Source organism: Schistocerca nitens, chromosome 9, assembly GCF_023898315.1.
Source record: "Schistocerca nitens isolate TAMUIC-IGC-003100 chromosome 9, iqSchNite1.1, whole genome shotgun sequence".
Classification (NCBI taxonomy): domain Eukaryota; kingdom Metazoa; phylum Arthropoda; class Insecta; order Orthoptera; family Acrididae; genus Schistocerca; species Schistocerca nitens.
In genome coordinates this window covers 112,968,803-112,991,691 of record NC_064622.1, presented here as the reverse complement: position 1 = coordinate 112,991,691, position 22,889 = coordinate 112,968,803, and the positions used below count along the sequence as shown (strand labels likewise).

Genomic DNA, 22,889 nt, shown 5'->3' with positions numbered 1-22,889 from the left:
GACGCGCCGCGAATATTTACTTTAAAGTGTTTGGTTTGATTGTGTTGTGTATGCTTGCATGAAGGTGTTGACAGACGTGTTTGGGATTTGTGGTTGATTTAGAACAGTTTTATTATGTTCACAAATAAGTGAAAGTGCGATGAAATTAATATTTGCTGCTGCAACCTGTTTAGGAGAGTGAATAGCCCACAGTGTGTGCGACTCACAGGATAAAACCCTTAATCCTGCTTGCCATCCGTAGCAGATAATCTTTACTTTGCGTATTTTTAGTATTTTTTGTTCGAAGCAGAATTGTAATCGATGGAGAACTTTATCGGAATATTATCTCCTAAATTATCGGCGGAACTTATTGCAAAGCGGGCAGCTCACGTTTCAATTGTAGATGATGGTATAAAACTCTTGTCAGAGGAAGTGAGTTTTATACGATGATTTGCCCGTAACATAACCTACACATTCATATCATTTCATGAACAACTCGTTTTAGGTGTTTCGGGCTCTGAAGTGTGGGAAGCTTACTATTCAAAATTTCTCACAGAATGAGTTGCACCCTAGTTCCGATAATGAATCAGCTGTACCCTGGTTGTTTCTTGTGGATACCTTAAATTTTTCCTTTTGGTATCCAGAGGGCTGTGCCAAGAAATGGGAAGTAACTTGGCGAGGAAAAACATACACAGGATATTTTGCCCTTTGTGCGGCTGTAAACAGAGCAATTTCGGTACGTCAGTGAGAATAGACTACACAACAAAAAGTTTATTGCTATAACAAGCAATAGCTACGTTCCTGCAGCCCCAAGTGAATTTCTGATTATGGATTTGCAGGAAGGAGTGCCCATGACTGATGCAAAATTTTGTTCCAATGTGACCCTGGATCAACTACGGCACATACTTCGTGGTGATAAGGAAACTGATGTCCCATTGCTACATGCAAGAGTAGATTGCTTAAGAGAAGTGGGGAATGTACTTATGGACAAGTATCAGGGTATGCATAATTTTGGATTATTTAAAACTTTTTCATAATTTGAAATGTATGAAACAGTTGTACGAGTCATATGGGATGTCATGATTATTTAATAACTGCCCATATTCGTCCGACGTATTCTGTACTAATATTCTGAAGAGAAACATTGAGAGTTGTGGAGTAATACAAAATATAAATCAACAGAGAGTAACAGCTACCATTAATTAATACTGTAGGATATCGTATGTATAATTGTTATTAAAATGTTGTTATTGATGTGCATACATAATCTGAAATAAATCTAATAAAATTATCAATATAGCAGCATGGCAGCTTTGTTTTTTTATATACTGGACATTATATATGTGATCACCAAGATGTTCACAACAATCTGGTTTATCAGCTGGTGGCTTCGTCTTTTGTGACCAGTACAGCAGTTGTGCCATACTGCTATTGATTTGCAATATTATCCCATTCTTCCTGTGTAACTTTATGTCAGAATTACAAGGTCCACAAACACCATTTAAAATTAATTTATTATGCGTGGAGTGTGCACAAGGTTTTTATTTTTATTAATTTTTTATTTGCCACAATGATCATATCCCTGTGGAAGATCCAGGTGCAAAACCTGCCTAATCCACTGACCCAGCACTTCATATTCCAGTCCTATCACAGATTTATCCTACCTCATCTTGGGTCGGGTCACCTGTGAAAGCAACCATGTCATTTACCAGCTGCCGCGCGGGATTAGTCGCGCGGTCTAGGGCGCTGCAGTCATGGACTGTGCGGCTGGTCCCGGCGGAGGTTTGAGTCCTCCCTCGGGCATGGGTGTGTGTGTTTGTCCTTAGGATAATTTAGGCTAAGTAGTGTGTAAGCATAGGGACTGATGACCTTAGCAGTTAAGTCCCATAAGATTAAACACACATTTGAACATTTTTGAACATTTACCAGCTCTGCTGCACAGCTTTTTATATTGATATGATTACCAACTAGCTGTCCACCAGGATGAACAGCCACCACCAGACTGTAGCAAAGAACAAAGTAGACCTTCCTGTGGCACAAGATGCAGCTGAACATAACTTGTTTGTTTCCAATGGCTGCTTCACTACCTGAGCCATCTGGATCCTTCCCTCCATCACCAGCTTCTCTGAACCGTGCAGATGGGAGTTATCCACTCCCGTAATTATCCTACGGTAACATACTGTCACCACACCCTCCACACCAACAGTTTCCACTCCCTGTGTCCTGTCATCTCCTACCCTGTTTATTTTCAGCCCTCTGCCAATACATCTACCCGTCTTTCCTCACTCCTTTTATTTTGTGTTCCTTTTTTCCCCACCTCCCTCCCCCACACCCTCCTGACACTGCACCTCTTGGAGTCTGGTCCCTGCACACTCCACCAGACAGCATTCGTCTCTATTCCCACCCATAAGCTACTATCCCTTCCCCTTCCCCACCTCCTCCAGACTGATGCTTGCATCCCATTTGATGTTGCATTCTGGCCCGAGATGCTGAGTTGGCGGTTGTGTGTGCATGAGGTGTGCTTGCTTTTTGTGTGTGTGTGTGTGTGTGTGTGTGTGTGTGTGTGTGTGTGTGTGTGTGTGTGTGTGTGTGTGTGTGTGTGTGTTTACTGATGAATGCTGTGGTCGGAAGCTACATGTTAGTGTCTTTTAATCAGGTGTGTGTGTGTGTTTACTGATGAATGCTGTGGTCGGAAGCTACATGTTAGTGTCTTTTAATCATGCCTGTCTCCAACATGATGTGTCTTCTTTACGGTAATTAGAAATCTATCTTTTCCTACATTGTTGATATTCCTATCTGGAGTTTCCATTGTTTGGTTTGAAACAATAAAAAGTACCACTTTTGATATCCAATGTTTAAGATTGATTAATTGATGTATCAACAGTTAAGATATTGGCGGTGTGATCGATATTATTATAAAAGTATATCAATATTTTGATGTATCAATATTATTTGTTCACCCCTATGAGAACAAGAACTTACAGTGCACACAGAGACATCTAAAAAGTTATTATTCCTGCACTCCATACTTGAATGGAATGGGGAAAAAGTCCTAATAACTGGTGCAATGGGAAGTACACCTGCCGTGCGCTTCACATTGGTTTACGCAGTATGGATATGGATGCAGAAAGACAGGTGCTAATGTGCTACATTTTAAGTAGAAGATATGGGTACAAGTGAATTGATCACGAGTTTCTTATTGCCTGTTTTAAGTATGTTTATCATTTTACCTTTCGTACATTAAAGGGCACTATTGTGAGGAACATTTGTAAATGTGTTCCATGCAGTGAAGATTCTTGTGTGTAGATACTTCTAATGATGAAAGTGTGTACCTTCAAAATACAATAAATTAGTGCTTTTGCATTGTATGTGGCAGAACATGTTTCAACTTTCTTCTCCATAACAGAATATCAGAAATAGTGCTGTAAGAAGTAAGACGTTTCTGTAGAGTAATCTACTAGTAGTAGAAGAATTAGGCTATGAACTTGGCTACCCTGCACATCTTAAGTTACCAGAATGATACTTTCACTTTGCAGTGTAATATGCACAATAATGAAATTCTTTCACATTGTAAAATATTTCTTGGACTGAATTCAAACTTAAAACCTCACCTTTTGCAGGCAATGCCCTTACCAAATGAACCGTGTGAGTGTGCATCACAAACCATCCTAACACTTAATTTCTCCCTCCCAACCCTTCTAGTCTCGATGGAAGTTTGTCCAACTAATACTTGTACAAAGGCTATGGCAAAGACTGGCCTGCTACTGTCTAGGGGCTGGTTCCAGAATGAAACCAACTCAGCAAGAGTGTGCATACTGTAATAATACTGGTACACTTAAGTTGAGTGGCTGCCACTTTACTGCATTTGATGTTCTCACACTGTTATCAGAGTTCTTTTAGACAGTATCTCTTGATGTAAACTGATCCATATTCACAGGTGATTTCAGATGTTTTGGCGCATGTAGCGTAACACCATCATACTTTGGTGGATCCTAACTGGACGCAGCTCCCACCCTATCCACTCTCAACACTCGATAATTTTATTTTTTGCTCCTTAGAAGCAGGAGTGATGGCTATGAAATAGAGTTTTGTTGGCCCAATAGTATAACATACTCTGATGGAGGCCACTACAGTTGTGGGCATTGGTACAGGGTGCATTGGTGCGTTATCTTACAGAATGACATGTTGTACAACCCAGAAAAAGTTTATGGGGCCGATTATGGGTTACAGTTTCTGAAAAAGAAAACTTTAATGTGTAATGAAGTATTTTTGAATGGTTTCCCATGTGAAATACAAAATAAAGTAACATTGCTTTTATTTTTAGGGTCATTTGTGAATTGTTTAAAAGAAAGCCAAAACTCTGCTCAGAAATTGCTTCAGCTTGTGGTCGACAATTTTCCCTGTTTCAGAGATGAGGCAGAATTTGAAGGTTATGCAGGTAATAATCATTTTTTGTATGTTACTAACATCTTACAGATATAATTTAGTGAACCACTGTTAATGTGTATATTAATTCTTCACAGCAGTGCATGCACAAGTAGGATTTTTGTTAGTTTTGTTCATATTTGGCAGTCCACAGTATATGCATTTTGATTTTAAATGTTAATCAAGTCCATTTTCAGGCAACTTTACATAAAATACCTTAATTTATTAGCTGCTGCTGTTTGCACTTTATGGTGTAGAGCTCAGTTTTTCAAATTTATTAGTCTGTTATGCTCTAATAACTTTGGTTCCATCCAGTAAAGTCAATACCTGTGTGCTGCAAAGACTACTAACTTTCTGGCTGCTAATACAATCTGATTTACAATGCGTAATAATGAATGTTTATAGTTACCTTTCCTGTACTGTAAATTCCATTTACAAGACCAAAATTATGTAGAAATTAACAAATCATTATGGTGCCATACCTGAGAACACCACTTGCAAGCGTAATAACCCGTGAGTAAAATGATATTGACAAATTCCAGTTATGGTACTTCTGATACCAATGAATAATCTATACAAGATTAAGTAGTTTATACATAGGTTGGAACTTAAATAGTGGCAACACTGCTGTGGAGACACTATGCAATGGAATCTACTATTGTCACTGATAGCACATGTTGAAATACCTACCTTACCTCCAAGCAAATGGACTCGCCTGTCCCATGTCACTGGAGTGCACACAATCGAGGAAAACACAGTCACTTGTGAGCGAGCAGTCTAATGTAATGGTGTCACTATGTTTTCAAAACAGGAGCAATGGAGTTGGATCAAGAGGTCATACAGAATGACAGTGTCATCAAGGTCTTCAAGAGGCGTGCAGGGAATCAGCATTACTGTACAGAAAAAGAGAAAGAAGCGGTGACACTTTTTGCGTCAACCCACACATTATTTTGTACGACAATGCACAGGCACATACAGTGCAAGCTGTGGCTGCTCTGTTCGGTCAAAGGGACTGGGAAGTACTATACCATGCACCATACTCCCCAAACTTAAGTCCTTGTGACTTTGATTTGATTCCGAAGATGAAGGAACCACTTCGTGGCATTCGCTTCAGAACTGTTCCAGAGATTCGACAGGCAGTAGACCGCTCCATTCGCACCGTCAACAGAACAGGCTCTGCTAATGGTATACTACACCTTCCACATCACTGGCAGTGGGTTCTACACAACACTGGTGACTACTTTAAGGACAATAACAGGTGCAAACGTGAATAAATAGTTGCCACTATTTAAGTTCCAACCCTCAAATTTAAGATATCAGTTCACATTTGATTTTTAGACAATTTTTAATTATTGTTATTGCTGGATAACTTTGGACATAATGTCCTATAAGCGATCTGTGACCATTACGCAGCACTGTTGGTAGCCTCTTTTTGTTGTGATTAACAAAATTCGTTATTAGTCAGTCACTGTACATTATGCATTTTGATTAGCCTCACCATCAGATCTGTGACGAAACAACAGCAGTGATTTAAAATTTACCAAAAAACACAGTGTTGGAGACTTAAAGTAGTAAACAACCAATACAAAGTATTGTGCCTTACATCACATGCGGTACCCTCATTTGTGTATTGAATTGCCATATATATGTTTATGTGCAGGGTTTCAGCAATTTCTGCATGACTTGCTCTTCTGTGTGCGACTGCATTTTGAAGCCAATTTTTAGTCTTTTGTTTTTACATAATAAATGGTTATGGGTATTGATGTAATAAGTTATTAACATAGAGATTTCAGTTATTATTGCTTTCTTAGGCTACACTCTGTTTAAAATTTGTAAAGCAAGGCTTTGTAACTTCCATTGACATTGTAATTGTTTTCCTTGTAAGCCATATTGTTCGGGCACTACATGTTGGCCGGCTGTATGACATGATACTTTGAACTGTCTACTACTTGTAGTCTATATTTTCAATTGTTACTTTTATTTTTTTTTTTCAAAGATCTGATAATGGAACTAATTCAAAATGCATAATGTACAGTGATTGATTAACAAATAATTTTTGTGATCAGAACAAAAAAGCAGTAGTTTTTCTCATTGTTTGCCATGGACACTGTCCTAGTTACAGGGAAGCTAATTGTGGCCCTAATAACAACAGATTTTGCATGCTTCCTTCACTAATTCCTAAAGATGAACATGAAGAAAATATTAAAATACTGCAGCAATTACTCGGTTGTTTTTTTACTTTCAATTATAGTTGTGGTAGTGTGTTATTGACATTAGTAAATTTTTAAGGCTACCTTAAGCAAGCAAAAGAAATGTCTTCCCTTTGCAAGTGACCATTGTTATAGGGCTTATATGGCTACTTTTCAGATGTTAGCAATTACCCTGGTACTTGACGCATAGTATGCAACTGCTAATTGCACTGCATTCCTCAAAAAGTTTACTGTTCATAATGTGTGTGTGTCCCGTAAAGCTCTATAAGGCCACAAGTGATCACTGAAGGAGGATGTCTGTTTGGACTCTTAGTCCAGACGTATGACCACAGGTATTATTGCTGTACGGGGATTTTATGCCTCATGGGCAGGAATCTACCAGTTGAGCTGTCCAGGTTCACCTCATTTCCCTGCTTGTAATGTGGATGACTCACAAGAACTACCCATGACCAGTGGCTCAGCATAGGAAAATAATAGTAATAACAATCTTTATTTGTCTATAATAACTTAACAGTGTTTAACATTATCATACCATAAATATAATGAATATATACAATAATAGCATATTAGATATTATAATCAGATATTTTTAAATGTATATACATATTTACTGCCACCAACATTTTGGAAACTGATATATAAAAGATTTCCACAGTGTTGCTTATGTCTTCACCAGTAACAGGGGCTGTGGTATGGCTATTTTATAATTTGTTATTGTGTGATTATTATCTGTAATTCATTTATTGTAATTATGGATGTCTATTGATTGTGCTATTTTCTACACTCTTTCTTGCAAATACAATTGTCTTAAGAACATGCTCTATGTACACAGTTAGCAAAGTATCCATACACAATTAGCAAAGTACCCATTATGAAATAATCCTTGCAGAAATGACTTTTACTCGTTTTGACTATTTTTCTAACTGCTCTGTTCTGGAATGTGAATACCTTATTCATACAGATATTGCAGGTTCCTCAATCCAAATCTTTACTCAGTATTGCAAATGGGAGAGAATTAATCCATAGTAGATTTGTTTGAAGAATTATTATGTTTGCAAGATGTTTTCAGAAGTAAATATTGCAGCTGATCTTTCTGTAGTTGTAGCTGATATGCACTCCCTATAAGATGCTAACCTATCGTAATGCCTAGGAATTTATCAGATGTTCACCTAGAGGCAGCACTTTGGCATTTGTATGTACTTGAGATGGATTATAATTTAACAGGAACTTCGCCATGATTGTCTTTCTCTTATTAACTGTGAGTTTATACATAAATATGACATTCTTTGGTCATACTAAAGTTCTCTTTATTGTTTTGCATTGTTAACTGTTCGTAACGGCCTCAGATGGTGAAGCATATATCATCAGCATAGTTCATTAACTTTGATTTTTCCACTGTGTAATATCATTTTTTTATACTAAAACAAAAATGGCCCAGTATGCCAGTGGAAAAGCATGGCGGAATGTAAATAATTTAAGAATAAGAAAACAAAGTCCTGAAACAGTAGAGACGTTTAGTCACTGAAAGGCACATAAACAAGACTGATAACTTTGCTAACTTTTGGACAAATATAGTTTAGTCTAGCCATACAGGTGTGTGTGTTGTGTCGGGAGAGAGGGGCATTCTAGTTTGAAAACATATTCATCTGAAAGCAAGCAAAGTTATCGGAAATGACCCAAGGATATTTCATTGTGGAACCGTACGACTGAGAATCTTGAATGATGATTTCATGGTCAGGATCATCCTAACAGTGGAATTGTCATACTAGACAATCCATCATGAGGTCATATAGATAAATCAGAAACGCTTTACTAAGTAGAGGTTTCACTTCATATCAAATTTTACTTTTTACTTTACAGTCAGAATCAGGCCTAAAATCCTTAAGGAGTTGAACCATTTTTCACTTAATGTTGTTCATTCTATTGCTTCCTGTATTCTGATTGCATTATAAATAACACTCCACCTCTCTCTCTCCTCTCTCACTCTGTCTTGTATTTCATTGTCCACTGCTTTCAAAACTTAACATATACTAGTTTCTTTAACCCTTGTTTTTTATGAGGTGCCTATTTGTACAGCTTTTCATATACAATAACCAAAATTAGATGCTCTAGAATCAGACACAAAATTACCTAACTGCATCATGTGCTTGACGGAAGGACAGGCAGTGAATGAACTGAAATTATTAGTACTATTAATATTACATATAGAACTCCACCTTTTATAGTCCCTCATTTAATGTTTCTTATATCTGCTTCCATTCCTTCTAAAGTGTGACATCATTTTTTGTAAAACCATTTACATAAGAGCTCTGCTTTCATTTTGACTTGCATAGTTGCAAGAAAATTGTGACCTGAATAAAAATGAAAATTTGTTTGAGAAATTTATAAAATTATGACAGATTTTCTGGGAAATGCTTGCTTGCAGGAGTCGTATTTGTCAGTAGACACATATATCTACAAATTTATGAAGGGGAAAAGTTTTTGAGGGATTTACTTCATATTTTTACACGATACTCTAATAACCCAATATTTGGGTAGACATAGGCTATATATGATTTTTTAAAAAGCTAGGTACATATTTTCTGTTAAAGCTAACTGAGTGTCGTGCTGCTGTACAGATAAGTGATTTAGATTGTAATAAAACTTAATTTAGTTCAGGAAACTAGTTTAATACGTGTATTAGTGTGTTTTGCAAGCTTACTATTAAAGGTTTCACTTCTCTTTGCATATTATTCCAGAAAACGCGAAAGGAACATAAAGTAGGGTTATGATCGTATTCTTGTGTACATTTTAGCGCAGTAAGACTTATAGAATCTCATTTAATTGTTCTGTTCTGTTCCAGCAAGTTAAGAAAAGTTTATCCCTTTGTTGTTTCACTCTTATTTTGATAAAAACAGCGTAAATTTTAAGTTCCAGTATCTGGAAACTTTGCACATACGGTAGTAGCTCTGTTTACTTACAGTTGCGACCAGGCCTAATGTTTGTAAATGTGTTTTTCTTCTTCTTTTCGGTAATCTAACTTATTGTCACTAAAGTAAGTTTGTTTACCTATGATTGAGACTAGACCTAATCTTTCGTAAACGTGTTTTCTTGTTTTTCAGCAATTTAATTTGACTTATTCTTGCTACTGACTGTCAGTAGCGAGCCAGTGGGTGTGTTGAACCTTTCATCGAGCTACGAACCCCCTTGAAGATGTCTCCCGCAGTCGGAGACGAAACGTTGGGAATCGACACAGAATTCATCAACCGACCACGGCATAACAGCCCGGATAATTATAATGACATGATATTTCCGGCCGTGAAAGTCTACATTTTAGTATCAGAACTTAAGAGGTTGCACTACCTCTCCTCTGTGTTGTTGAAGTACTGCGCCGATAGATATTTCGCTAGTGTCCATGGTGAGCGAAAGTGTTGCATCCGGGTGTGGATGGGCAAGCGTGATGGCTTCCACAAGTGCGGTTTTGAGTTTTTTGAAAGACGCTCGCATGACCTCTGTCCACGGCACGTGCCTGTCGCCTGACGTTTGTGGCCCGCGCAGTGCGTCTTTGAGGGCACCTGTAGTTCGGCGGCTCTTGGAATGTGGCAGCGGAAAAAATTGATCATTCCTAAGAACCGGTGGACTTCATGGTATGTTTCTGGTATCGGCAGCTGTATGATAATGTCTATTTTCTCTTGTGTGGGCCGGATACCATCGGCTGAAACTATGTGTCCCAGAAAAACAACAGAATCCTGTCTCAGTTTGCATTTGTCTTTGTTGACGATTACACCGTGGGATTGTAATGTGTCAAACAGCGCCCAGATGTGATGTTCGTGGTCCTCCGAGGAAGAAAAGATCAAAATGTCATCCAGGCCGTTTTAGGGTTATATTGTTCGTACAGTGGTATTTGGTGATACGCTTTCTCACAGCCTCCCACACTGAAAATTGTAGCACCTGCCAACTGAGAAGTGAAGTCCTGAATGTTCGGTACTGGATAATTGTCCATGATTGTGCGGTCATTGAGACGTCTATAGTCGCCACAGAGTCTGTAGGAACCATCCTTCTTCGGTGTGAGATTAATCGGTGACGACCAATCACTGGAGGATGGGCGTAAATGCCTGCTTTTAATAGGCCTGAGATGACTGCTTTCGCCGCTTTGAGTTTGTGTGGATTCAGGCATCGCGGCCGGTGTCTGACTGGAGGGCCCTCAGTCGTATTGAGTTTGTGACATGCGCTGCTCGTGATTGATAACATGCTATGCGCACGGGGTGCGTCGTTAGCGTTCAAACACTCCTGCAATGAGTCAATGATTTGAGCGCACGGCGGTTTGTGCGAAGAGCGAATACCTCGAAGTGAGGCGAGTTCGGATTTCATGCTCTGTAATGTCTGTTCGGTACGCTCGATAAGGGAGTTGAGTTTGTCCTGCGTTTGCTTGAGTTCACTGATTTATTGTCGTTGTAGTAGCATGTCGCAACTTTTACTAGTTAACTTGGCCACAAGAAGAGCACATTCGGTCTGCAATAGTGAAATGTCAATTTTTGGAGGTTGTGTGTTCACATCACGTCGAGGTCATCAATGTGGGATTTTGGGTCCTTATCATTATAAATAACAACCTGTTGATCCACTTATTAAAACAATGAGCACATTTATTGTCACACTTCAGATATACGTCATTACACATCGAAAGTATCACATAGACAGAACATAATGGCCGCCTTGGCCCCAAAGAGCTTTTTGCACACCAGAGGTGTTATGGCACGTCAGTGTTGCCACAAACATATGTTATTCCAGAATATACAAACATTACAAATACAGCTTCTGAAATTTACCCGGCGCATTTCTTCTTCCAGTTATTTTCAGGTTTGCAGCTAGATTCCATCAACTTTGTGCCACGATATTTCAGCCCAGAGATGTCCGGCCTTCCTCAGGTGATTAAACGAAGTTCTGAAGAGACCTGATGCGGTCATGGTATCATCTTATATCATGACTGCATCGGGTCTTGTCTACTCACCTGAGGGTGGTCGGATGTCTCTGGTCTGAAATATCGTGGCAGAATGTTGATAGGATCCAGCTGCAAACCTGAAAATTACTGGAAGGAAAAAAATTCAAATATAAGATATTTCAAGAACTTTCCAGAAATCATAAATACTAAATAACAAATAACTGTGATGGTCAAGTTTGAACTGGCAACCCTTAGCAAGCCAGCCAGTGATGGTAACCTTTATACTGTGGTGCATGCACCACAATGTACACAAAAACAGCCAGTGATACAAATATTACTGCAAGCTGTGGTGCAGGCAGTACAGTGTACCAGTTAGCGCCAGTTCAAATCCCATTGCCCTCAGTTATTTGTTATTTAGTATTTATGTTTCTGGAAAGTTCTTGAAATATCTGTCTGCCCAAATATTATTAAGAAGTGAAATTCCAAGTACTGCTGATAGACACATATAAAAAAGCAAAACAACTGTGGTAACTTTTGAAACTGTTAGTTCCCTCACAAGGAGGAAAGACATATCATCTAACAGGAGGACCTAACAATTCTGAAAGTGTGAATAGTTTATTGTACAGTTACGTGTGCCTGTCAGTAACACATCTAAATATTAGTATGGCCAACCATAATGTCTCTTTGTAATTTTATAATTTTTCGCATTTAAGTTTTCTTTGGATACGAAAAAATTATTTTAGTTGATGTCAGCTTATGTCAGTTTCTAATTACATTTCAGTATCATTTTACAAGAGAGCGCAAATCCTCATAGGTGATATATGGGCCTGCTTCAAGGGAGAAGGTCTAGGTTATTTCAAAGACATTGATTCCCTTTCAATGTTTGCAGATTACAGGTATGTTAATCCTATGAATCTGTTGCAATGATATATTTTTTAAATTAGCAAACTAGTTCAGAAACTGTCGTAACAGTGTATTTATTTTTTTAGTTGTCTTTGTTTTAAATACTAGTGTTTTTGTTGGTTTATAAACAAAAATTAAACATTGTTACCTGGAAGAATTTATTAAACCGATATGGAAGTATTGTACAATATCTCAACATATTTACCACCACAGTTGAAATATCTTATTATACTATGGAATGGATTTCTTTGTTTTTGTTTCATAAAAGTCTGCTGCTTGTTCTTGGAACCAGTGTGTGGCGGTTGACTGTACCTCTCAGTCTCTGTGAACATTTTGACCAGATGTCATTTTCTGCAGGACTGTCAAGCCCTGGTCTTCTGCAACAATTTTCACCCTTAAAATTTCCCTCCATTATCTTATTAATTCCTTGGTGGCTCACAATGTGTCTTCTCAAACTATCCCTTCCATTAGTCAAGTTGTGTCATAAAGCAATTTTTTCCCCAATCTGGTGTAGTACTGCGTATCATTATTACCATATAATTTTCAGCATTATTTGGTGTCAACAAATTTCAGAAGTTTCTAGTCTTTGCCTGTTTGTACAGATAATCATTCACAAAACACTTGCGTATAGCACTACACCCCAAACAAATTCTTCTGAGACGTCGTAACTCATAAATTTGTATTAGATGTTAACACATTTCTGTCAGAATTACAGTGTCATTGGCAAACCTTGAACATTTTTGTTTCTTCTTCCCCAGATTTAATACCACTTCCAAATTCTCCGTTAGTTTCCCTTATGTAAAGACTGAATAACATGTGGGATAGGTCACAACCCTGTCTCACGCCATTTTCATTTATTGCCTTCCTTTCATGTCCTTCAACTCAAATAACTCAAATTTTTACACTTGGCATTCTACGCCTTTTGATCTGAATGGCCTGAGACAATTTCCACTGTGATCCATTTTAGCAGTCAGCATTTACTGTTCTACTTCTTGGTGTCAATCTGCATACAAATCCTTTCTGCAGTGAGTTATATGATCTGAGGCTTGCTTTGTGATCCTTGTCTCTGACGTATTCACGCCACATTCCATCTGTTCTTTTCTGTTCTGTGCAGTTTTATTTACTACAGGATTAACAGCTAATTATGTGGTGACTTTGTATTCTGTGCTGCAACCTTTTACAGAGCTGAAGAACTTCATTTTTCATGTTTCCAATTGTCTAGGATCTTCCTTGTTGGAGTTCAACATTCTGCTGTGTACAACAAGGTGGAAGCTACTATTAGTTTATAAAATTTCGCTTGTATCTCATTTATCATGTTCTTTTTGAGCACTCCTACAGGTGTGTCGTATACATTCTTTCAATGGCCTTTATCACTTTCTTCAACATGAATAGTTGTTTTGTTGTCACATCCCCCAATGATTTTAGAAATACTGATGGCATGTTATCTATCCCTTCTGCCTTATTTGATCTTAAGTCTTCCAAAGCTCTTTTAAATTCTGATTCTAATATTGGATCCCCTATCTCTTCTAAATCTATTCCTGTCTCTTCTTCTATCACATCAACAAATGTTCTACCTTATATAGTCCTTCCATGTACTTTCCACCTGTCTGCTCTCCCCTCTGCATTTAATAGTGGAATTCCCATTGCACTCATAATGTTACCACCCTTGCTTTTAATTACACCAAGGGTTGTTTTGACTTTTCAGTATGCTGAGTCAATCCTTCCGACAATCATTTCTTTTTGGATTTCATCATATTTTTCATCCCTGCCATTCCTATTTATTTCATTCCTCAGCGACTTGTATTTCTGTATTCCTCAATTTCCCTGAGCATTTTTGTACTTTCATCTTTCATTTATCAACTGAAGCATCTCGTGTGTTACCCATGGCTTCTTCAGTTACCTTCTTTGTAATTATGTTTTTCTTTCCAACTTCTATGCCTGCTCTTTTTAGAGACGCCCATCCCACTTCAACAGTACTGCCTACTGAGCCATTCCTTATTGCAGTACCTATAGCTTTAGAGAACTTCAAGTGTATGTCTTCATTCCTTAATGCTTCCGTATCCCACTTTGCACATTGATTCTTCGTGACTAATCTCTTAAACTTCAGCCTACTCTTTGTCATTACTGCATTGTGATCTGAGTCTAATTGAAAGCTTCCCGTATCTCCTGGCCTTTTCCAATTATACGTCCTCCTGTTGTGATACGTGAACAGTGTATCCACAGTTACTAGCTGATATTTATTGCAGAACTGAATTAGTCTTTCTCCCCTCTCTTTCCTAGTACCAAGCCCATATTCTCCCATAACCCTTTCTTCTACTTCTTTCCCTACAACCGCGTTTCAGTCCCCCATGACTATTACATTTTTGTCACCATTTACGTGCTGAATTACCCATCCAGTATCCTCATATATGTTCTCTATCTCTTCATTTTCAGTTTGCAACATTGGCATATATATCAGCACTATCATTGTCAGTGTTGGTCTGCTGCTGATTGTGATAGAAATGACCCTATCATTGAACTGTTCACAGTAACAGACTCTCTGACCTACCTTCGTATTCACAACAAATCCTACTCCAATTATACCATTTCCTGCTGTTGTTGATATTACCCTATAGTCATCTGACCAGGAATTCTTGTATTATTTACTTTTCACTTCACTGACCCCCACTATATCTAGATTGAGCCTTTGAATTTCCCTTTTCAGGTTTTTAGCTTCCCTACCATGTATAAGCTCCTGACGTTCCATGCCCCAACTCGTAGAACGTTATCCTTTTGTTGATTGTTCAGTCTTTTTCTGATGGTGACCGCCCCCTTGGCAGTCCCCTCCCAGAGATCCAAATTGGGGGACTATTCCGGGATCTTTTGCCAATGGAGAGATGATAATGTCTCATTTTCAATTACAGGCCACATGTCCTGTGGATATGCATTACGTGTGTTTAATACAGTGGTTTCCAGTGCCTTCTGCATCCTCATGCCATTGATCATTGCTGATTCTTCTGCCATTAGGGGCAGTTTCTCACCCCATGGGCAAGAGAGTGCCCTGAACCTCCATCTGCTCATGTCATCTTTGACAAGGCCATTGGCAGAATGAGGGTACCTTCTTATGCTGGAAGTGCTCGGCTATAAATGCTGATTTTTATTCAAAATTTAAGCGCTGGTAGGGCTTGAACCTAACATTGAGCGTGTTTTGATTAGTAATCAAAGAGACTACCCGTAGATCACAACAACTATGTAGCTTATATAGCTGTCTGCAATTGCAAAAGTGTTGCCAGTGCAGTGTTGTTCATGAACTGACCTCTTGATTATGTCCCATAAATTTTGATGGGATTGGTGTCAGCCAATGTGGTGGCCAAATAATTTGCTCAAATTGTCCAAAAAGTTCTTCAAACTAATCGTGAACAACTGTGGCATGGTGACGTGGCACATTTTCATCCATAAAAATTCCATCGTTGTTTGGGAACATGAAGTCCATGAATGGCTGAAAATTGCCTCCAATTAGCCAAACATAACCATTTCCAGTCAATGATCAGTTAAGTTGGACCAGAGGATCCAATCTGTTCCATGTGAACATAGCCCACACCAGTATGGAGCTAACACTGGCTTGCAGAGTGCCTTGTTGACAACTTGTGTCCATGGCTTTGTGGGGAATGCACAACACATAAACCCAACCATCAGCTCTTACCAACTGAAATTGGGACTCATCCAACCAGGCCCCAATTTTCCAGTCATCGAGGGTCCACTCAATGTGGTCACAAGTCCAGGAGAGGCACTACAGGTGATGTGTTGTTGTTGTTGTGGTCTTCAGTCCTGAGACTGGTTTGATGCAGCTCTCCATGCACAGGTGATGTAATGCCGTTAACAAAGGCACTCACGTTGGTCATGTGCTGCCGCAGCCCATTAACGCCAAATTTTGCCGCACTGTCGTAATGGATACATTTGTCATACATCCCACATTGATTTCTGTGGTTATTTTACTTGTTGTTGTTTGTCCGTTAGTAGTGACAACTCTATGCAAACACCGCTGCCCATTGTCATTAAGTGAAGGATGTCGGCCACTGTGTTGTTCATTGTGAAAGGTAATACCTGTAATTTGGTAATCTTGGCACACTCTTGTCATTGTGAATCTTGGTATATTGGATTCCCTGATGATTTCTGAAATGAAATGTCTGTTGCCTCTAGCTCCAACTACCATTACACATTCAAAGTCTGGTAATTCCTGTCATGTGCCGATAATCAGTTAAGAAACCTTTTCATCTGAGAACAAATAACATCTCTGCCAGTGAACTGCCATTTTATATCTTGTGTATGAGGTACTACTATCACCTGTATATGTGCATATCGCTATCCCATGACTTTTGTCACCTCAGTGTATTTGCAGTCAGTCACTTCATGTGTTCGAAAATCACCATCCAGCCATTTGATTTTACTAAACAGATTATACAAATGCCATGATGGTTACATGGGGGGGGGGGGGGAGAGACTGTTGATTTGTTATCCCATCTATCTTTACTAAGAAGAGTTGTGACGAAGCCTGAAAGTCTCACATTCATTTCACAGAAAACTATGTACAAGAAACTTTGTAAGAGGAGAAACTGGCAGTGGAGTTGCTTAAATGCTGCAGTCCTGACATTCTTATCAAGCAGTTCAAGTGGCATCAGACTGTACCAACTGAGTTCTGCAAAGACACATCAGCTGATGCTCAGGATAATGGGTAAGGTGTGTGTGGTACTGGTGAAACCAATGGCCACACTAAACAGGAAATGAAACTCTAGGAATAACACTGATCTTTTTGAATCATCATAGGTGATAAAATGCGAGTTGATCACTTTTTACTGAAAACCAAGCAGATGTTGGCATCACAGTAGATCTCTGCGCAAGATCGGATTCGAGCAACTGTGTTAGCATCATCTGCAAAAAGCCTCATGGAACTTCTGATGTTGTCTGCTATGTCATGAATATATGTTGTGATTAGTAATGGACCTATGAAACTCCCTTGGGGTACAACTGAAGTCACTTTTATGTCTGAAGACTTATCTCCATTGCTGTGTCATTAAGGCCACATTTTCCTTCTATTTAGTCTGTTTCAAAGTGGATGGCTCATCCATGTTTATTTTAGTAATTAGCCATGTGGCCCTGCTATAATATCCAAATGTCTTCATCTTTGATTTCTGTATTTGGTATGAATTTTAAAGAAACCTCGATGCTGTGCACTCAGATAATTTTGTCATCATTGTCAGTGGAGATTTGGTCCTTACTGCTGAATGTGGATGCAGTGTCTTAATGACTTCATGATCCCACTTGCTAATTTGTTGAGTTATACTGACATGTGTTCTGAAGTAGTCGAGATCTTCACTGCATCTTAGAATATCAGTCATTAATTTGGGGACAAATAGTATGTCAGTACAGGCACTGGCTTGTTTTCCATCCATTGAGAGACATGCATTCCAGTAACTAATATCACATTTGTATCCATTCACCAGAAAGAACTGTGCGTAAACATGTTTCCTAGACACTTCCTCAGTAGAGGCTACTGAAAACTTATAGCTAATTGATCATATTTAAATGTCAGTTGAGCAGTGAGAATACGGGAGTCATTACCTTCCATGTTGCTGGGGCAATTACACCCAAGTAGTAGTTTCAGTTAAGGAGTTGTGTGCATGGATGTTAACCAGCAGGTGATGCTGTCAAGTTTCAAGTGCAGTGCATAGCCTCAGGGAGAATTGACAAAGACTTGCTCAGTAATTAAAGATATCAGGGAAAGAGGTTGTCAAGAGTTACTTGATTTATTTTCTGGTCTTGCCACATGACATCTGGATACTGTGGTACAATATGAAAGATAACAAAATATTAGTGTTTATAAAGATCTGACAAGAATAATGATCCCACATTTAAATGCTACAAGAAAGCTGTAAAGATACAAGAGGACTATTGAACACAAGTTAAATTGCTATTTAACTGGAAAATAGTTTACTAAAACACACCATAATATTTTAGTTTGGAATCCACATCTCATTCAGACCTAGACAAACAAACTGAAGTGGAGGCAGGAGCATAGAAGATCTCATATACAGATCTCACATTCTGAGTGTGTTTTCTATACTCACTTAAGTCAAGATTAAATTCAGATATCTTTTAATTTAATGGACTTTTACAAGGAATATCAAGAAAATAACCTCCATTAGGCTATAAATAAAATATGAAAGTTAAGAAAATTTCTTAGTAATGCTCTAAGATACCACTTTTATATTACTTCTCTGCATAATCACCATTCACATCTAACCATTTATCATATCTCTTTAACAAGTTGACAGATTCCCTCTGCATTAAATTCTGGTGGCAGAAATTGCAGCTAGCGTATGACAGCATGTTAAAGCTCTTCGTTGGAGTCAAAGTGTTATGAGATAAATTACTTGGAGTAAAGTCTAGACTGTTCGATAGGTGTTCAAAAGCATCCCATTTGAAATGATGCAACAATTCTTGTGTATGCTGGGCAAAGTGTGGTTGAGTATTATCGTGCAAAAACACAACACTGGTGATCACTTGTTTTGAGTGGATCTTAACAGTTTACTCAATGTCTTACATGAGGAAAATTGATTGCCTTTCCACATTTCATAAAATCCACAAACAGGATTCCTATAGCATCCCAAGAATTCATGACCATAACCTATGTGCCAGGCAGAGTTTGACATCCATTTTTTGGTTTGGAGGGGACACCAGTGCTATTTTGATTCTTTATTAGCGTAGGAAACCTATGTATTATCACTGATCATGATTCTATTCTCCTTCTGTATCATAACAAAAAAGGAAGGTAACTGAAGCACTTATCCATTGAATTTTGTGGTTTTCAGGCAGGAGTTTTGGATACAAAAAAAATGCAGTACTTTTGGTAATCTAATGGTTTAGTCAAAGTCTCATGCAAAACATGCTTGTAAATCTGCATAAACTTGTCTAATCATTTAGTTGTAACAAGTATGTTTTCACAAGTTGTTTCGTCAATTTTCTATACCAGTTCATTGCTGACTACAGATCAATGGTCACATCTGTCATCACCACGAATTTTCGTCTTTCTACCCTTAAAAAAATGAAACCATTGAAGCTCGACACCTTCATTCATCACACGTGGCCTGCATACAGCATAAAAGTCACCATTAATGTGAACATCTTTGAGATATTTTTGCTGCTACAAACTATATTACAAAATGGAGTTAACAGTTGGAGGTACGTTCAGTTGACACTCGCACATGAATGACTGCTATAAGCAACTAAAAATCAGTGGAGCTTTCTCACTATTGCAGCTCTATGCACATTGACCCCTATTGCACAAGTCAGTTAAGTGGCTGTTCCCCCACTACTTCTTATGCCTCATGTGACGGGAAGTTACTTTTCTAGGTAGCCTGTACATGTATTAAAGAAGCCACCCAAAGTGATGTAAAGTAATAAATGTAGTTGGCTTCATTTAATTTCTTACAACAATCTAATGAAAATGAAATATACATGGAGTCTTTTTCTGTTACTTTCATAGGGTCCCACAGGTTTTGGTCCATTTTGGAGCAATGAAATATACTGATGAACTCATGGAGCTGTTAAAATCTGGTAAGTCTCTTTGTTATTACTAAATGTTCAAAGAGTCCTTTTTGTTTGGCTAGCAGTTCAGTTGCATGTTAAAACCGGATGAGGGGATCCTGTAGTTGTACATACCTTGCTGGTTAATGATCTGTTCTAAATATGGACAGCACACAGAACTTTTAGCAGGCTTTAGGGAACTATATAACAGATAAGCCATCATTTATAAGTGTAAACATTAAATTATTAAGAATTATAACACAATCATTACAGGTTCATTAAATGAATCATTCCAAGGCAGTTCCTTAAAAATACCACAAAAAATTGAGATGGAGTTCACATCATATTGCAATGTTTCACCCATTGCCAGCAGCCATAACATTGTTTTATCATTACCCATAAGAAGTTTACCTGAAATTTCAGATATACATGTTGTAGCAGAAGTATGTTTTGTTGTAACAACAGTGGTGTAGCTACTGCGGCTGCTTTTCTATTTGACGCACTGAAAACATATGCTAAATGCTGAAGTACATTGTTAGAGAAAATGTGTAGTGTGTAATTAACTAGAAGCTTGCCCACACTAATGTACATCCTCAGAGTTGTGGTTTACTCTTTATGCCAATAGACTGCTTACAGATTCAAGTTTCAGGAGATCATTCATGGACATATTATGCCTTCAACTCCATGAGCCTGGAATTAGCTGAAATAAATGATACCAATGAATTGACATGAATTCTAATGAGCATATCTGAGTCACATTTAAGATATTAGTTCAAAACCAGAGAACATAGCCTGCTGCCCTGTATTTGAGAAATGTTTCAGGCTTAACAAAATGTATAACAAATCAAACAGTGGTGCAAAACATGGAGTAACATGATATCTGTATGTTTGCTTCAGTGGAAGACAATAAAGATGTACTTCCACCCCATAATATTTTTCTATTTTCTGGGAGTTTGTTATTTGTGCTGAATCCATGTTGCATTTTTTTAAAAATGTCCTTCACTACCTGTCACCATAGTGTTGTAGATATAATGGTTAATAAAGACACTTAAATGGTGTATCGGTGCTTTTTTCTTCATTTGTCAATTTAGTGGGTGATCTTTACATGTGAGTTAGTATTAAATATCATATTCACAGTAAAAGTTGTTTTATGATTATAAACAAATTACATTTGTTACAGGTCACATACTAGCAAACGGTAGCCGAGAAGAAGTTGAAATTCGAGGAGTTTCGATTGAAGTGGTTGAGCGTGTTTGCAAACAAGTGAGGCAACTTCTGCAAGAGTACAATATCAACAATGTTACAGTTAACTCAGTTCTTATTGACCATTACCTATGGGACTACCGGCGAGAACATGCAGATTCTCTCGAATATATTCCCTTTCACAAAGTGCGCTGTATTTATTACTGAACATCAAGTGTGGAGTAAAATTAATTTTTGTTGCATGTCAGCAGATAATCTGAAAATAGCTTGAATAAAGACTGTGAAGTTCATAAACAATTGTTTCTATAGATATAAAAAAAGTGTCCTGTTTATCCTCGACAAATACTTTGCATTATAGTATTCTGGAGCAATTTAAAAAAGTTATATTTTGAATTGTTAAGAAAAGAAAGCTTCCAAAATGAGAAAGATCACTTGGAGTATCCTATGTATTGCACAACAAGACCAGCAATGGACAGATAACAACATTCGTTACAAGTTAACAAAAATTTTTACCTCATGCATGTGTATAGCTGCATCCATATTAATTGACAGTATAACACAACCAAATTGAGCAGCCTTTATAATTGCAGCGATACAGAACAACACTAATTCCATTTTTCTTTTTATAAAATTCAAACAGTATCACTTAATTTTCTTTCAGTTCTGGGCTCTTCTTTCTTCAAGGTTCTGAAAATATAGTAAAAGTTAAGCTGTCATTAAGGCTTGCTTGAGCACATCGGAGCTTTATTAGACACTGTCCTATTTGAGGTGCTGTGCCCTTACCTTCCTCTGACCATTTGCACTAACTTACCCAGCCAGTTATAGAGGGGCCTACAGTTTAATTTGAAATTTGAACAACAGTATGGCTTGGCATTTCTTATGTTAATAAACATTGCAAGAGATAAAAGAAATGATCAGTGACAAATAAAAGTCTTAAGTCTGACCAGGGATTGAACCCAACATCTTTACATCCGTAGTCTGGTAGAAGTTGTCTTCTAGTATGTGGAATAGAGCAGGTGCACACCTTCAAGTACCCCAACTGGTGGATGAGTGTGTCAGCACTACCAACAGAGATGTCCAGTTGTGCAGAGGTAATACTCAGCCAAATGAAAACTCCTACTATTAATACAAAAACACGCTGAATAAATCTAAACAAGCCTTTTATAACTCATCTTATGCTTACTAATCCTATACATAGTTTACAAAGCAATGTAACTGGGATGCAATTTTACATGCATGGTGCATGCACCCTTTATGCACAGATTATTGGATGGGCTGCCATAATTATTAATTCAGAAGTTCCCTTGACAAAACTGTTAAGAGAATGAATAAATGCAAGTGCTACTGTGTCAACACACCACGTACGATTTAAACTAAAAGATGTAGAACTAGATTGTGTAGCCTTTGCAGGTGATATGGCACTAACTACCAAAGACATCACTGTTGCACAACAACTTAAATTTTGTGAGAATAAGAAAGGAAAATTGGACTTCCAATTTCATCTGAGAAAATACAATTCATGACCGATTTTGAAACAGAACTAGATGAACTCAAAATGTGCAGTAACAGTATTCCTTGTTAAATGATTTCAATAGCTTGTGGGTCATCCCACACCCATCCGTTGTCAATGACACAATTCATCAACACCGGCAAGACTGCGCTCTCCAGCAGGCAGTATGTTGGTACCC

General features: G+C 38.0%; 1 protein-coding gene across 1 annotated transcript; it reads left to right on the top strand.

Annotated features, from left to right (window-relative positions):
• Positions 1-8: 8 nt before the first annotated feature.
• On the top strand, positions 9-21,498 carry LOC126203844 (queuosine salvage protein). The gene is made up of 7 exons (XM_049938219.1): positions 9-411; positions 485-715; positions 819-978; positions 4,304-4,417; positions 12,314-12,428; positions 19,958-20,028; positions 21,179-21,498. The coding sequence occupies exons 1-7, from the start codon at positions 301-303 to the stop codon at positions 21,406-21,408; spliced, it is 1,032 nt and encodes a 343-aa protein (XP_049794176.1). The 5' UTR covers positions 9-300; the 3' UTR covers positions 21,409-21,498.
• Positions 21,499-22,889: the final 1,391 nt, after the last annotated feature.

What these genes read in the sequence shown, in the direction of transcription:
- LOC126203844 (XM_049938219.1), top strand. Translation starts at nt 301, where the DNA reads ATGGAGAACTTTATCGGAATATTATCTCCTAAATTATCGGCGGAACTT. An exon ending in TAAAACTCTTGTCAGAGGAA is followed by an intron (nt 412 to 484) that starts GTGAGTTTTATA and finishes AACTCGTTTTAG; the next exon opens with GTGTTTCGGGCTCTGAAGTG. An exon ending in CTGTAAACAGAGCAATTTCG is followed by an intron (nt 716 to 818) that starts GTACGTCAGTGA and finishes ATGGATTTGCAG; the next exon opens with GAAGGAGTGCCCATGACTGA.